The sequence below is a fragment of the Xenopus laevis genome, chromosome 4L (genome assembly GCF_017654675.1).
Source record: "Xenopus laevis strain J_2021 chromosome 4L, Xenopus_laevis_v10.1, whole genome shotgun sequence".
In the NCBI taxonomy this organism is placed as follows: Eukaryota; Metazoa; Chordata; class Amphibia; order Anura; family Pipidae; genus Xenopus; species Xenopus laevis.
In genome coordinates this window covers 83,361,893-83,378,891 of record NC_054377.1, presented here as the reverse complement: position 1 = coordinate 83,378,891, position 16,999 = coordinate 83,361,893, and the positions used below count along the sequence as shown (strand labels likewise).

Genomic DNA, 16,999 nt, shown 5'->3' with positions numbered 1-16,999 from the left:
ATGCCTGGGGGCAGCTGGGAATCTGACAATATGTCTAGCCCCATGTCAGATTTCAAAATTAAATATAAAAAAAATCTGTTTTCTCTTTTGAGAAACGGATTAAAGTGCAGAATTCTGCTGCAGCAGCACTATTAACTGATATGTTTAAAAAAAAAATTCCCAGGAGAAAAGTGAAGCTGGAATTTTCGAGGATGGTATAAACCCTTCAGTGTGATTATTCGTAAGCCACTTTTTAACTTTAAAGGGAAAAAATAGCATATTTGAAAATCTCCCACATCAATTTGGCAAAGATGAATATTATATGGTGCCTGATTTTCCCCAATGCTAGAAAGGATTACTGGAGATACTCATAGATACTTCCTGGTCTCTGTTACAAGTGAGTGGTGGAAGGGTCCTAATTGTCCTTGCGCAGAAGCACTATAGGAAATGAGTAGACAAAGACATTTCTGCTTCACACTGGAAAAAATATACTGCAGCCTCCTGCCAGACCTGCCTAGCTACTGTTAAAAAATGGCAAGTGTATGTACCACCCACTCCTTAGAATCCCAAAGGAAACAAAAAGATTAAAGTTAAATTATGAAATGTTGGGGCCACCAACTCACCTGAAAAACACATCACAGGAGAGTCGTTGGTTTCGAACGTTGACTAATTGCTCACGAAGAGCCTCAAGAGGACAATTGTAAACATAAACCGGGCAGGGTAGTCTGCGACTAGAACTTGCATCTTGAGTGGAAGACTGGCGACTGAAGGAATTGTAAGGTTCTCTCCTTTTCTCTTTGTCTTGTACTTTACCATGCATACAAAAAATCAGAAAAGGTATTGCAATTTTATGACATTATTTTCATATATGCATGAATAGGTCTTCAATAATCCTCACTCGTTACTTTAGTGATTAATACACCAAACAGTATTATTAGCTTCAGTAAGGTATTGTTCCATAGCACTCAACTTATCCTACTCAGTCCCTCAGTTTGATATTACATAAATAATGTACCTTATTTTCTGTACTTTCACAAGTCTTACCCAACACACATGGGATGCTGCCTGGTTGGATTCCAGTGCTTGAAGCAGCACTTTCTTGCTGAGAGTTATTACACACTGAATTCCCCTCTGCCAATTGTGAGAGCTCATGGGCTGTTGTCAGTTTCTGTAAATCTATAATAAAATAATGATATTTTTTTTTTTTTCAGAAAGAATAAAGCAGTCAATTGCAGACATTACAAAGTCTTATGTTCACCCAGAATTGTATATTTCTCACTGCAAATATGTCTGCATGGCTGCAAATTATTTGTACAGACAAATACTGTATTATTAAGGCTGATACATATTGATTAAATAACAAATACATCATTTCAGCCAGCTGTATGCAGTAGACGGCACCCATTTTGAGAGGTCAATGATCAGATACCACGTGGAGCCTTTGTAAACCAATAAGCCTCAGGATCACACATCTGCAGCCCAAGAAGCCAATGTAGTCCTTGGCTAATGAGGTTTCTGCCCTGCCCAAGTGATACCTAACCAAGCACTAATCAGGTGTTAATCAGGGAGGGAATTATTTTATTACTGAAGATCTCCGACATACCTGAGAATGTTGCAGGAAGAAAAGTTAGCAACAAATGCTGTGGATTCACCAATCGAGCGTAACATCGCCATTTTGGAGAGGGCTCTGTGCTAGAAGAAATTCTGCTCTCCTTATTTAACTCTGTGGGGCACAGACTCTAAAAAGAATAAATACCAGTTACAGTTTTCCCACAATATTAGAAGCACAAAATATAATTCGTAATAGAGTGTATTACTTCAAACAATCATTTACTTTGCTGGGTTTAAAGGCATTTTAGAGGAGGTGGGTTGTGAGCAGTAATCTGTTAGGCAGAGCGAATTCCCTACATTTGTTCATATCAGGAAGGTGGCATAAAACAATGCCTAGCATACACCCAATCCTTTATTCAGGATTATGCAATGAAATCAAATTTTCAAAAAGTTGTCTCTACAAGACTCACAGATATTATTCAGGATTATGCAATGAAATCAAATTTTCAAAAAGTTGTCTCTACAAGACTCACAGATAGTCAAACAGATACACACAGATAACATGCACTAATTGAAATTACAAGACTCTTTTGAAACAATGAAGGCTTCCATATAGGCTTAAATTTAAAACCACAACAGAGGTTGCTTAGACTTGAATGATTAAAGAAACCAACATGGCATGGTTCTCAGGTGCTAAAGTGCTTACTTGTACTGTCTGTTGTGAGCATAAAATCATTTTACTATATTGTACTTTAAATGCTAAATATACTAAACGGTATGCTTTTGGTTCTCCATATGCGTTATTCAAATTGCTTCATTAATGTGTTAATTATCGATTGGTGCAGGAGCAACACCTCAAGAAGGTGCTTATTCTTTCTGGTCATCTTTATTCTGTTTAAATACATTCTTATAAACAAATATCTTGTAATTTTGAATATGGTAAGAGTGCAACTTTTTATTTTTGGCTTTGGGAAAAATAATTGCATTGACACAGCCCACAACCATCAATCAGAAATGAGATTTGATTGGCTCACTCCAGGTAGAATGATGGAAAAATGTGTTTTATTGGTTGTATGGGCTACCTCAATATAGCAAATTTAAATCAAATAGTTGTTGCATAAGTCTATTGGAAGACAAGATGAGATGCAAATGTGTTTTTATAAGTACATAATTAGTTGAGTTTGAGAGATTTATGAGGTTTTTTTTCTACCTCAAATAAACTCACAACTCAAATGTTTGCTTATTTACGAAAAAAAACAAATGTAAAAAACTCGATTGAATGCAATAGGGGAAAAAACTCAAATACCTCTTATTTTTCAAGTTCATAGGCTAAAAAAACGTCGAATTTATTGTGTTTTCGAGTGCAAACCACTGTTAAACCCCCAAAAATCATGAAGGAAAAAAAAATCTTCTAATGGTCCAAGGGACCTCTGCCATTGAGTTCTACATGACCAGTTTTAGCCAGAGTATTTTCAGATTCAGGCTTTTAGGAGCTTCGGGGCATAATAAATGTTGAAAAAAAATTAAACTTTTTATCCCCACCCCTACCCTAGAAAAAGGAGATTTTTAGTATAACTTACCGTTAAATCTCTTTCTCTCTAGGCATCGGGGGACACAGGAACCACGGGGTTAAGCTCCTCCCTCCAGGAGGCAGGACACTGATAGCAAAGCTGAAACTCCTCCTTCTCCCTCCTCTATATACCGCCTGCTTAACTCCCCTAAATCAGTTAGATAGCAAGCAATAACAAGGAACTATATACACGTAACCAAAAGTCAAGGCCACGGGAGAACTTTTCCCATGTCTGGCCAAAAACGACCTGTTTCAGGGTGGGCGTTCCTGTGCCCCCCGATGCCTAGAGAGAAAGAGATTTAACGGTAAGTTATACTAAAAATCTCCTTTTCTCTTACGGCTCGGGGGACACAGGAACCACGGGGACTTACCAAAGCAGTCCCATTAACTAATAATTCAGGGAGGGAAGAAAAGAAACCAACTGCCTGCTTCAGTCTGAACAAACTACTGACTGTAGGACTCTTCTGCCAAAACCCGCTTCAGCAGATGAGAAAGCATCAAAATGATAAAATTTAGTGAAAGTGTGCACTGAAGACCATGTGGCAGCCTTGCACAGCTGATCAGCGGAGGCCTCATTCCTCCATGCCCAGGAAGTGCTTAGGGCCCTAGTCGAATGAGCTCTGACCCCCTCCGGGGGGCTCTTGTGGACAGCTATGTAAGCCTGCCGAATAGTCTCTTTGATCCACCTTGAAATGGTGGCCTTGGATGCCGCTGTCCCTACGCAAAGACCTGAGGGAATTACAAACAAAGCTTTGGACTTCCTGAACGAAGCTGTTCTCTTCACATATGTAGACAACGCCCTGACAACGTCCAGGGAATGTAGCCGAACCTCCTTCTCGTTCTTTGGATTCGGACAAAAAGATGGAACCGCTATAGGCTGGTTGATGTGGAATGCCGACACCACCTTGGGTAGGAAGGATGGTACCGTTCGCAAAGCCACCTTGTCGGAATGAAAAACCATGTATTGTGGATCTATGGAGAGAGCACTCAACTCAGAGACCCGCCTGGCCGATGAGATGGCCATCAGAAAAATAACCTTCCAGGTCAATACCGGGAGTTCAATCGACCCTAGTGGTTCAAACGGAGCATCTTGGAGGGCTCTCAATACCAAGTTGAGATCCCATGTCGGAACCGGTCTTCTGAAAGGAGGCACTACATGGGCAGCCCCCTGGAGGAAGACACGTATATCGTCCTTTAGTGCCAATCTCTCTTGAAAGAGCACAGATAATGCAGAAATCTGTACCCTGAGGGAAGCCAACTTTAGACCGCCCTCGAGACCTCTCTGTAGGAATAGCAAGACTCGAGATATATCGAGCTGGTCAAAGGAACTCCCCTGGTCTCACACCAGGATGCGTAGGCATTCCACACACGGTAATATGCCTTGGCCGAAGATGGCTTTCTAGCCCTGATCATTGTATCAATCACCGTATCTGCAAAGCCTTTTCCTCTCAGGATAGCGGTCTCAACAGCCACGCCGACAAGGATAGTAGTCCTGGGTTGTGATGTAATATGGGCCCCTGTCTCCCGATGACATTGATATTAGGTCCGTAAACCAGGCTCCCCGAGGCCAGAATGGAGCCACGATGATTAGATGCAAACTTTCTTGTCGAAATCGTCTTAGAACTCGAGGAAGCATTGGAATTGGAGGGAAAATGTATGCGAGTTTGAACCGCCACGGTAGAGTCATTGCGTCGACTCCCGCTGCCTGCGGGTCTCTGCTTCTGGCGAAAAATCTTGGAGTCTTCCTGTTGTGTCGAGACGCCATGAGATCGACCTCTGGTTGTCCCCACCTGCAGACTACCATGTCGAACACCTCCGGCAGGAGCTCCCACTCTCCTTGGTCCAGCCGATGCCTGCTTAGGTAGTCCGCCTCCCAGTTCTGGATGCCTGGAATGTTCACTGCGGAAATCTCTGGTATCCAGTCCTCCGCCGAGGATAGAATCCGAGCCGTCTCTGACCAGGCTGCGGCGCTGCGCGTTCCCCCTTGGTGATTTATGTATGCGACTGCGGTCGCGTTGTCTGTCTGTACTCGTACTGAAAGACCCGTCAGGGGTACCTCCCAATGACGCAGTGCTCCAGAATGTTTATGGGTAGTCTGGACTCCGCGGGAGACCAACTTCCCTGGGCCGATCTTTGATCGAACCTTGCCCCCCAACCGGTCAGACTGGCGTCGGTGGTGAGGACCGTCCACTGAGTATCCCCCCACCTTCGGCCCTCCGCTAGGTGTACTGGGTCTATCCACCACCGTAGAGACTGCAAAGTCACTTGGTCCAATGTGATCCTCTGATTCATAGAGGTCCTCCGCCAGTTCCGCAGAATGCAAAGCTGCAGAGGTCTTAGGTGAAACTGCGCAAATGGTACTGCCTCCATGGTTGACACCATGAACCCCAGTACCTGCATGGCAAAGCGCACTGACGGTGTTCTGATCTGGATGAGCTGCCGAGCCAGCAATCGCATCTTCTCCTGCTTCTCCTGTGGCAGAACTACTCTCTGGGAACGTGTGTTCAGAATTAGTCCCAGAAACTGCATTACCTGGGAAGGAATTAGGAAGGATTTCTTCCGGTTGATCAACCACCCGAATTGTTCTAATGTCCTGATCGTGATCGCCAGATGCCTCTGAGCCTGTTCCAGGGATGCCGCCTTTACCAGAATGTCGTCCAGATATGGCGTGATGGAAATACCCTGAAGGCGTAGGACCGCTGACATCGCTGCCATGATCTTGGTGAACACCCTTGGAGCCGAAGAAAGTTTGAAGGGGAGAGCCACAAATTGGTAATGCTGTTGGAGAAAAGCAAACCGTTGGAATTTGTGATGCCCTGGCCAGATGGGAACATGTAGGTAAGCGTCCTGGATATCCAGGGACGCCAAAAACTCGTCCCTGCTCAAAGATCTTATGACTGAGCGAATAGTTTCCATGCGGAATCGACGGTATCTGATGAACTTGTTCAAACCCTTTAGATCCAGAACTGGTCGAAAGGAACCATTCTTCTTGGGAACCACGAATAAATTTGAGTAGAAACCCTGGAAGATCTGGTCCTCTGGGACTGGCACGATAACTCCGGCCTGAAGAAGTCCCGAAACCACTGTGAAAAAAGCTTCTCTCTTTGGGTCTCCTTGAGGAATCCTGGAAAGGAAGAATCGTTCTGGGGGTTGGGAAAGAAACTCTAGCTTGTACCCCTCCGCTACAAGCTCGTGAACCCAAGCATCTGACACCGAGTCGTGCCATACCTCCCGGAACCAAAGCAGGCGACCCCCCACTGCCTGATCTGGCACCGGAGGGCCTGTCCCGTCATTGTGATGAGGACTTGTCAGGGGAGGGCTTCTGTTGGCTCTTCCGAGGCTGCCAGCCCTGTCGGCTCTTGTGTTGAAACCTGTTCTTGGATCGGAAGGAAGAGGTGGGTCGAGCTTCTCTAGATGATCTGGAGGCTTGGCCACGAAAAAACCTCCCGCGCCTCTGGCCTGTATGGGTGCGGGATTTGTGTTGGGGCAGTAAAGTGCTCTTTCCACCAGTGGCCTGAGAAATTACCTTCTCTAACTCGTCACCAAACAGACGTCTGCCCTTGAAGGCCATGGATGTTAGAGCCTTCTTAGAGCTGAGATCCGCCGTCCAGTGCTTCAGCCAGAGCGCTCTGCGCGCTGCTACTGCAGTGGCAGATGTTCTAGCGGATGCCTGCAACGAGTCCAGAAGAGCGTCTCCCAGAAATGCATTGGCGTCCACCATCTGATCAGCTAGGGAAGATAATTCTGCCCTGGGCAAATTATCCCTGATGCCATCTAGGAGCGCCTGAGCCCAGCCCGCCATAGCCCTGCTGACCCACACTGCTGCAATGATAGGCCTAAAGGTGGAGCCTGCGGAAATGAAAATTGAACGCAAGAACCCTTCAAGGCGTTTGTCGGTGGGACAGGCTGCCGCATCTGGGACAGGAAGGGCTGTATTCTTGGACAGACGAGATACCGGAGCGTCTACTGCTGGAGGAACGCCCCATTTCTCTGTTAGATCCTTAGCAAAGGGATAAGAACGTGAAAACCTGCGTGAAGATTGAAACTTCTTTTCTGGGCAGTCCCATTCCTGTTGGATAACCTCACCCACTGATCGTGAAAAGGAAATTCGGCAGTCTGTTTACGCTGTCGCTTAAAGGGTCCTTTGACTCCCGACCCCGTTCCAGATGGATCCTCCAACTGAAGGGAAGTCTTGATGGCTCTGATAATTCCTTGAATATCATGCGGTACCTCCTTGTCAGGATCAGGAATACCCTCTGAAGACGCGGACGAAATCTCACCCTCGCTAAACTCAGAGTCACCAAGATCATCCGCAGAATCCCCTGATGATGCGGACAGAGGCACCCTTCTCTTGCTCGGGGCCTTCCTGTGCTTAGCCTGAGGCTGAGCGGATAGGTGAGACACAAACTTATCCAGAGATGATGATAGGTTTGCAATTCCCTGTAGGTTAGCCAGGGATTGGGACAGTTGAAGCGCCCAAGGAGGAGGATTGTCCCCCACAGAATAGGCATGGGAAGCTGAAGCCCCTGAAGAGCCCCCAGCAGGAGCATCATTCGCCAAATCTGACACCTCCAGTGCTATGGAGGGGTTAGAAGTCTCCCCTGATGCTGTGCAGGCTGCACAGGTCGGGTCCCCCTGACCTCTGGGAAATTTGGCGCCGCATGAAGCGCAGGCAAGGTAAGTTACTGAGGCAGAGGCCCTTGTCTTCCCTCCCCTGGGAAACATGGCCTCCCTGCAGCCTTAGGCCTCTGGGACGTGTACTCCCAAACTACTCCCCTCCCCCACCAACTGCACCTGATAGACGAAGGAGATGGAGAAGTAGCAGCCACCCGTACAAGGTTCGTCCCACCGTGGATAAGGCTAAAGCACGCACACTAACGGCGCAACCGAACGCTAGACCAGCGCGCCCGACGTTGCTTTGAAGAGCCGTACTAATGGCGCGAGGAGCCGGGAAGGAAGTGACGTCATTTGGCAAGACGCATCAGAATGCCGCCTGCTCTGGGTCCTAATGCCCCCCCGACGGCGCCCTGCACCGAGCCGCTCACCATTGCCTCTCCCTCCCCCCTGTGCGTTGGTGAGAGAAACTGCAGGGTAAGTGTGGTCCCTGAAAGTGCACCAGCGGGGTACTTACCAATCTTCCAGGGACCCCAGAGCTCCCCTCAGGAGCCTCTCGGTCTGGCCAGTCAGGGTCCTGCCGTGCTGGCCGGCCCTACGTGATGGATGGCCAGCTTGCCAGCAAGACTTACAGACCCCAGCCGAGGAATCCCGCGATGGGGGCTAACCATGGAGAACAGGACTGTCCCTGACTCCAGTCTCACCCCGGGTGTCAATGCTAATCATTGACCGTAGATTCACTACCAGTAGGGCCTCCTAGAGGCCTAGTCCCTACCTCCTTGGAAGCAGGACACTGAAAAAACTGATTTTGGGGAGTTAAGCAGGCGGTATATAGAGGAGGGAGAAGGAGGAGTTTCAGCTTTGCTATCAGTGTCCTGCCTCCTGGAGGGAGGAGCTTAACCCCGTGGTTCCTGTGTCCCCCGAGCCGTAAGAGAAAACTTGAATTTTATCGAGAAAACACAACTGGACCTTTAATAAATGTGGTACCATTCATTATCACGGTATATATACTTTACTATAACAGGGCATGTACATTTTCATTTTATTCTATATATCTGCCATTACATATATATTATTATTACAGGCACATGCCATATATAAATATACAGTCAGACAATATTCAAATAATTATCAGAAACTTTACTATGTTCTAAACTTGAGTGTTTAAGACTTATTAATGGTTTATTAATAAGACATTAATACATCAGTAATTTATAGGATATAATTTATGCACCAGGTATGTATTTACCAGTTTCTATTTAACAAATACCTATTCCCTTTATATTATATGACCCTAAAATAGATTTCTAAGTAGACATGCAAAAAAGCACATATCAATTCTGGACTCTGCCTACCACCTGTCCCATGTTCAAAATTAAAATATATACCAAAGTTTCCATATAGTGCAAGTGGTAAACTTTGTTCAAGAAATAAACAAATTGTGCTTTTTTTATCAGGTATTTTCTAAGCAAAAGAAGGTGGTGGTAGTTGCGTCAACGGATACCACAAACTTGCACCTAAAGATTTGGATGAACACATAATTTTGACAACAAGCACCAAAAGTGGAACCACCTGGAATCACACAATTGTGTCCAATTAATATAGAAGCTCTTGTGAAAAAGTTTTAGTTTTAACTTTTTGTGTTAATTACGTCCCCTGGTGACTAATAGTATGCTGGAATTATTGGGAAAGGCTGCTTTGTGGGTAAAAAACATGGAGCTTGTGTTCAAAAGTGCACACTCCATGGATTGCTTGTAAGTTATTCCTCTTGTGCTGAAGTTTTTGTATAATTTTCTATAAACTACCTTAAATTATTAATTGAACCTTTTATTTTTTGAGTATCTCAACATGACATATTATTTTCAACTCTTTCCAGTACTGGTTAATACAAGAGAATGAAAAACATTTCCATATTATAGCTTCCCATATTTAAATGCTTTCCAAATTCCTATTACATATAAACAGACTCCCTACCAATCTATAATCCAAAATATTTCCTTTTACAAATATTTCTGTTTTATTTTTATGTACTTATATGCTTTTTTTATAAAACACATTAAAAACTGCCATGGAGTTGAATTTGCCTTGGCATGGTTTCTTTTATAAAAACACTCTGCTTTTATACAACTCAGAATCAAGAAGTGATGTAGATTTCAGAGTACTTTCACCAAAATGCATTTTTATACATAAAACCCAAAATATAATAAAAGACAGACATTTGATTGTAAAATGAACCATAAAATTAACTTCAAGGGAAGGCTAATTTTTGAAATTTAACTTTTCACAAGTTTTTAGGCACGTGGCAATTTGGTCACTCGAGGTGTGCTCTCGCTACAAACAGCAGTGTGAAAAATTAAAGAGGTTTTGGTTAAATATTCCGAAGGAGTTTTTTTTTTTACCGATTCTCTCCCTGAATCAGTTATACTGGCTGATACATTATATAGCTTTAAGAAGGGGTTGGATGGCTTTTTAACAAATGAAGGAATACAGGGTTATGGAAGATAGCTCATAATATAGTAAAGTTGATGCAGGAAATGCTCCGATTGCCATCTTGGAGTCAAGAAGGAATTTTTCCCCCTCTGAGGCAAATTGGAGAGGCTTCAGATGGGGTTTGTTTGCCTTCCTCTGGATCAACTAGCAGTTAGGCAGGTTATATACAGACTTAGAAGGTTGAACTTGATGAGTGTGTGTCTTTTTTCAACCTAACTTACTATGTTACTATGATTGGTATAGAAGAAAAGCTCTGTAATTTACAGCAATGGTTTATCCTATGCATTATAAAGCAATCAGAATTAAAGTATATGGCACAGTGTTACCTGTAAGGAGCTTGTAGAGTTGGAAATCTCATGTTGGCTACTGGCTTGAGGTGAAAAAGATGACTCTGGTATCAATGTACTGCTCAACAGTTCCTCTGCTGAGAGGATAGTAGCATAAGCATTAAGGAGAACAAAGTCAAATCACAAAAAACATTAATACAAACCAACAAAATGTGTCCAGGCCTTAGTGAAAGAAACAAATAAGTCATACCTTGTGGGAGTAAGAATGGAGATGGATGACCCTGGCGGTCTCTCTGCAAAACCTGCTCCATGAAAGCCAAGTGGTCCTGTTCATAAAGAGGAATCTCACGATCATTGATATCATTTAGCAAACAGCTGTGGAAAAGGCTGAGCAGCATATCATTAGGAAGCGAAGCTTCCAATGTAGTCTCCTCTGTATCACCTTTAAAGCAAAGAAAGAAAAGTGACAAATCAATATTAACAAATATTCAAGCAAAGAATCAGGCAATTAGTTGAAGCCAGAAGTCTGCCCTAATAATTTTAATTTTGTTTGTGGCTTTCTGAACTACAACTGCAAGGTTTTTTATTAATATTACATCATTACCTCTGCTGAGGGTGAGATATAGCATCTCAACCTGTTGACATTTGGGAAGAAGTTTCATCAGATCAAAGTGAAAGGGCACCTCATGTATACACAGTCCACTACTCTCTGCATGATCTGAAAAAGATATCAACTTAGCAAAGACTCAATTTTAGTGTAGTCAATAAACAGCCACATCCCTTTATACAACAGCAATACTAAACAGATTTTTACCTGTACTCTCTGGTTTTCCCAAGATGGGAGATCCACCATCTTTATTCTGGCAAAGCTGAATTACATACTCAAATGTTAGCATGATACTGATGCAGCTTTGATCTCTGGGAAACAACTGAAAATAATCAATATGGTCAGCTTCCTTGTTATCTTATTAGTGTGAAGAAAAATATTGGCACATGGAGTACTTACTGCTTGGGGGATTTCAGAATATGTCAACCCTTGTAAATGTCTCCAGCATCCATTGCTACCCATTACACGTCCACTTTGTGGCTCCACCCAACACTCAGAAACTAGATGCAGTTCTGTGTCCTGTTCTATAGCTTCCACTTCAGTGTCATTATCCTCATCAGTTGAGAAACTGAGAAAACACATTTAGAGCATTAAAATGTAGTTGAATTATTAATGGAATGTTAAGGAACAAGGCAAAGGCACTTACCTGTCTTTTGTAGAGGTCACGTGTGGTGGAAACAGGATGTATTGGATGATACAACTGTGTTTTTCTATACTGCCTTCACTTACAGAATCACTCTGCATTTAGATCATAACACAATACAGCAATCAATTAAAGAACTTTCATAAATATGAATATAAACATGTTATAAAATGAAGTGAGGCGGTCTCACCTGAATTGGAACTTCTAAAACCATGTTAATAATGCCTTCTCCAGTAGAAGCAAAATGGAATCCCTCTGAGAGGCGGATCCTGTCAACAGTATAAATATGAGCTTACATGTACCATTGCAATGTAACTTGTAATATCTTTCTTTATATTAGGCCTCAATGACATAATGTCACACAAAAATACATGAAAAGAATACAGGTTAGTAGACAACTGAAACTGTATATAATAATCTGATAAACTTAAAAATAAGTAGCATTGTATAACTTGTGAAAGGGGTTGTTCACCTTTAAATAAACCTTTTATTATCGCGTATAGTGTGAAATGTGAGACAATTTGCAATTTATTTTCTATTATTTGTAGTCATTTATTTTTTTATTTAGCAGCTCCCACGTTTGCAATTCAGCAATCTGGTCACTAGGGTCCAAATTAGCATAGCAACCATGCATTGATTTGACTAAAAAAAACTAGAATATGAATCGGAGAGGGCCTGAATAGAAAGATATATAATGCCAATACATTTGTAGCCTTACAGAGCATTTGCTTTTTAGACGGGGTCCGTGAAGGCAAATAATTAAAAAAAAAATTAAGACCAATTGAAAAGTTGCTTAGAATTAGCCTTCTCGAAGATACTAACTATTAACATAAGGTGAACCACCCTTTTAAGTACATTTGTTTTTGAGGCTGGTATAAAGGTATTTATGAACAGACAGACTTTGGTTGTTGACCTGACCTCTCCTGAAAAAGTCAATAAGTCCATGCAGGGGGCCAAAACAGTTACCTACATGGTCTTATTGCAATATTCTTAGGTATCATTTGGGATGGGAAGAAAGACCTCGATAGACCTGTTTGGTGACCTGCCCAATCTTTTTTTACATAAAATTGCAACTGCATATTGTGTCTTTTGAGCTTAAAGCAACTTCAATAAAGGGATGCACCAAATCCAACATTTTTAGATGTAGTTATATGATGAAACTGTCATCTAAAAATACCAAATTGAATACCAATTCCATACAAATCTGACTGCAGCTATGCACTTGCCAAAATAGATTCTGTGGCCTAAAAAAAGTTACTCAAGGGCCCAGCATCATAAAGTCATATTAAAATAAATCTGTTTAAATACATTACGGAGAACTGCCCATAGTTATAGCGCTATATAATATCCATGCAATTAATGGCATAGGAAAAACTCACTCTGTAAGTGTTGACAGAATCTGTGCCATTGCTGGAGTAGGAACAGATGATGTGAGACCTGACTGAACACACCATATCCATCTCTGTTGATAGAAGTAACGGGAAAGTGAAGCAAGAGTAGACGAGGCTGACCGATTAGCTGTTAGGGGTCCGGGCACTGAGTTATGCTGTGCCAAACTCTCAAGATTCAGGATAAATGGGGTTCGATAATCCATAGGCAATTTATCATATCTATTTAAAAAAAAAGAAGAGGAAGCAAACTCAAAATAAGCACTTTTGCAATTTACATTCTGCACTCAACCCATTATCAATATATTTAAGACATTGAGACATTTTGTCCATATAGCTAATAAAAATACCTTACCCTTAAAACAAAACATAGATTGTTTTTCCATATATTGCAATATATTTAAGCTGGGCAAAGTCATCCGATATCTGGCCAGTCCTACACTCAAATTGCATCTGATTCATTAACCTTAATGAATCAGATGCAATTTGAGTGTAGGACTGGCCAGATATGGGATAACTTTGACGTAGTTGATCAGCTTAAATATACTGCAATATGTGGACAAACAATCCCTATTTTGTTTGAAGGCTAAGGCATTTTTAGTAGCTGTATGCACAAAATGTCTCAATGTCTTAAATATATTGATAATGGGTTGAGTGCAGAGGACCTCTTGTATTTGTCTATATGTATTTTGTGGTCACAGCCTCATTGCACTCCCGCCTAATGGTTTTAAAAATTAGTGGTGAGCGCAACTTTCCCTTGTTTCTTTCCCAAGCAGAGCAGCATCAGAAGAGCTCTGTATTCCTCCAGAAAGCCTTGAAACAATAAAAGTGCTGCAAATTATACAGGCAACCTGAGAAATTTAGCATTAATTTGTTTTATTAACCCTAACCTTAATACGCTTTAAAGGAGGACTAAAGATTAACAAAGATGTAGAAATGCTGCCCATTATGTTTTTAGGTTCTGTACCAGCCTAAGGCAGACACAGTCCTTTAGCAGTGATGGTCTGTGAATCCAGAGATGCCCCCTGAAGCTCCCCATCTTCATTTCTGTTAATTCACAGCACATGCTCTGTACTGCTGTCAGTAACCTAAGCTTAGAGACAAACTCACAATATATATATATATATATATATATATATATATATATATATATATATAGCATGTAAAAGTCGCAATACAGTGCTGATAAGTAAATATGCCAATTTGCCATACTTAGTTAGCAGCAGGCCTGGCTGAACTGTAAAGCCTTAAGGCTGAGGGCATACAGAGAATTGGATCCACTTCTTTGGCTGTTTTTTTTTTTTTTTTGCAGACTGAGAGAAGCAGATACACTCCCTTCCCCAGCTCCATTCATCTGCACTTAAAAGTACAGCATGCGCTACCATGCAGCCATATGGAGCAGAGACTATACTTTAAAGTGCAGATCAACAGAGCTGATAAAGAGGATCCACCGATATAAACAAAATGATTAATATCTTTACTTTTAATTCACTAGCTTTGCCTCTAATATAGATTTAATGTTTCGCTTGTCTGTTTTATTGAACAGGTAACAAACTCAGAAAAAGTTAATCCTTATGGATTTTGAATTTGGTGCTTTGGGCTGAATATTGATCATCATTTAGTTGATGTTAGGTGGTATTTGCTTTCATGCTGACAGCATTGGTATAGTAGCTCAGTTAGACAACATTAATATTTTTCCTGTAGTACTATAGCATTTTTTATCTTTTACAATATGACTTTCCACCAATGGTGAGAAATTTTACAGATATCGGATAAATCTGCCTGTGATAGGCACTGCTGCGTCATCAATGTATGTGATCATTGCAAGTCAGATAGGCAAATTTCTGGCACTCTCAGTTATAATACCTTCCATGAACTTCTAAAAAACCTTTAACTTTTTCACAGTGACATCACACCTGGTTGCTGACAGAATAGAGCCCAAAAGTACTTACTTAATAAGCAGCTTCTCTAGAGGCTTGTGCAAAAGTACAAGGCAGGACCGGTCAGAAAAAGCAGGGGATGGCAAAAGTGGTGGTGGGGACTTGGATGGAGAGCTGATGCCAAACATTTTCCTTTTAACTCGTGGCGTAGTTTCTTTACTCTGCACTCTGTGTGGAAAACGAAGCTGAAGGATCCAGCTCCTCAGCTCTTCCACTATCTGTAAAAGTAAATATATCGAATGCAAGGGATACTTATGATATGCCTAGTAAGCACTTACAATATTGTAAGTGCTATTTAGAGTAAAGCTACAAATAAAACTTACCATGATTGCAACCTATAGATTAATAATACATGGTTTCGTTTTTACCTGGTTTCTGCTGTTTGCTGGGGTTCCTAGAGGAAATCCCAGTCGGAGAACCATGCAGGGGGCTTTCCAAATTATCCGGACTACGCAAAATGAGGATGGTGTATGATTAACATCACTACCAAAAATAAAGAAAAGCAAAAACAAATTGGAACCCTGCATGAGATTGTGAAGTAATACACATTTGTTAAATAAGACTATATAGTAGTGCATGTTTTGTAGATATGTAGAATATGTCATTTATTTACTTTCAACTGGGCAGCATGGCAGATATTTAGACACACTGCTGGTGAGGTCTGAGACCAGGTTTCAAAAAACATAAGTAGGTTGTAGTAGTTATTTAAAATAAAAATTAAATGAATGCTGCTAAACCAGTTTAAAGAAGCAATATGTTAAAGGGGTTGTATTCCCTTTGTACAACATGAGCTAATGAATAGTGCTTGTGCTGAACATACTTTTTAAATATGGTTTTAATCATCAAAAATCTATATTTTTGTTATAACTTGCGCAAAACAGGTAGAATGAAGCTATTCCGTGTTTGACCCTTGTGAGGCAGATGATTAGGTTATCAGGGCACAGATAATCCCACCGTATTAATGGACTCCTGTTTACAAAATAGTAATAAAAGGTGAAGGGATAGGATGCATACTGGTAATCTAATTATATACATTGCAAGAACCAAATATGAATTAGCTTCAGTTTCCCTGATTCCTCTGTTTAGCTCAAGAATAAACAAAAAGCACAGATTTTTTTGTGAAAAAAGGATGATTAAGCCCTATACATTAAAGGAGACCAGCTGAGTTCATGGGCGCCATCTTCAGCTGCTTCGGTAATCTTCGTGTCTTCTGATGGCAGTTTCCGTGAGTTTCAGCGAATGCGCAGTTGTCACAAAACAGAAAATTGCTCTGCATGCGTCGATACGGCACCCAAAGATTACCGAAGAGAAGAAGATGGTGCCCATGAACTCCACTGGACAGAATCTGCACTGAGGGGTAAGTAAGATTTAGGGGCATTTGCACAGGGTATCAACTAGGCTGGGGGGAGGGGGTTTATGTAGGGTAGGGTTTCTTAACTAAAAGGGTTTGCTTCTCCTTTAAAGGAACAGTAACACCAAAATATAAAAGTGTTTTAAAGTAATCAAGATATTGTGTACTGTTGTGTTGCATTGGTAAAATTGGTGTGTTTGCTTCAGCACTCTACTATAGTTTATATAAACAAGAGGATGTGCAGGCATGGGGGCAGCCATTCAAAGTAATGGCTGTCCCCATGGCTGCACAGCAATTTGTATATATAAACTATAGTGGCGTTTTTTGAAGTTTTACCAGTGCAGGACAACATTACTTTTAAAGACGTTCATTTTTTGGTGTTACTGTTCCTTAAAGGCAAGCTTTGCATCATGCCAAAATCTTGTTTATGTGGCAGAATAGGGGACTTTATGAACATGCCCATGCACTGGCTACACAATTAGATGGTGCAAATTGAGGGGCATTACAAATTACCGGCAGCTACATTGCCAGTAAATTTGTAATACCAGCCCCGGCCCTGGCAGGTGTTTTACCGGCTAG

The 16,999-nt window shown here is 41.8% G+C and overlaps 1 protein-coding gene across 6 annotated transcripts in view; it reads right to left on the bottom strand.

Annotated features, from left to right (window-relative positions):
* Positions 1-16,999, bottom strand: part of c1orf84.L (chromosome 1 open reading frame 84 L homeolog) — a 112,739-nt gene that overhangs the window by 62,915 nt on the left and 32,825 nt on the right. For 5 of the 6 annotated variants that reach the window (XM_018258299.2, XM_018258304.2, XM_018258300.2 and 2 more), the window contains exons 14-26: positions 15,438-15,552; positions 15,082-15,287; positions 13,121-13,351; positions 11,932-12,010; positions 11,745-11,836; positions 11,498-11,666; positions 11,306-11,420; positions 11,096-11,209; positions 10,742-10,933; positions 10,531-10,628; positions 1,583-1,718; positions 1,024-1,155; positions 603-786 (exon numbers count right to left, since the gene is read on the bottom strand). In XM_018258299.2, the coding sequence (XP_018113788.1) occupies positions 603-786; positions 1,024-1,155; positions 1,583-1,718; positions 10,531-10,628; positions 10,742-10,933; positions 11,096-11,209; positions 11,306-11,420; positions 11,498-11,666; positions 11,745-11,836; positions 11,932-12,010; positions 13,121-13,351; positions 15,082-15,287; positions 15,438-15,552 (1,863 nt within the window). The remainder of the gene's footprint in view (positions 1-602; positions 787-1,023; positions 1,156-1,582; positions 1,719-10,530; positions 10,629-10,741; positions 10,934-11,095; positions 11,210-11,305; positions 11,421-11,497; positions 11,667-11,744; positions 11,837-11,931; positions 12,011-13,120; positions 13,352-15,081; positions 15,288-15,437; positions 15,553-16,999) is intronic. The other variant, XM_018258301.2, reaches the window with a different exon arrangement.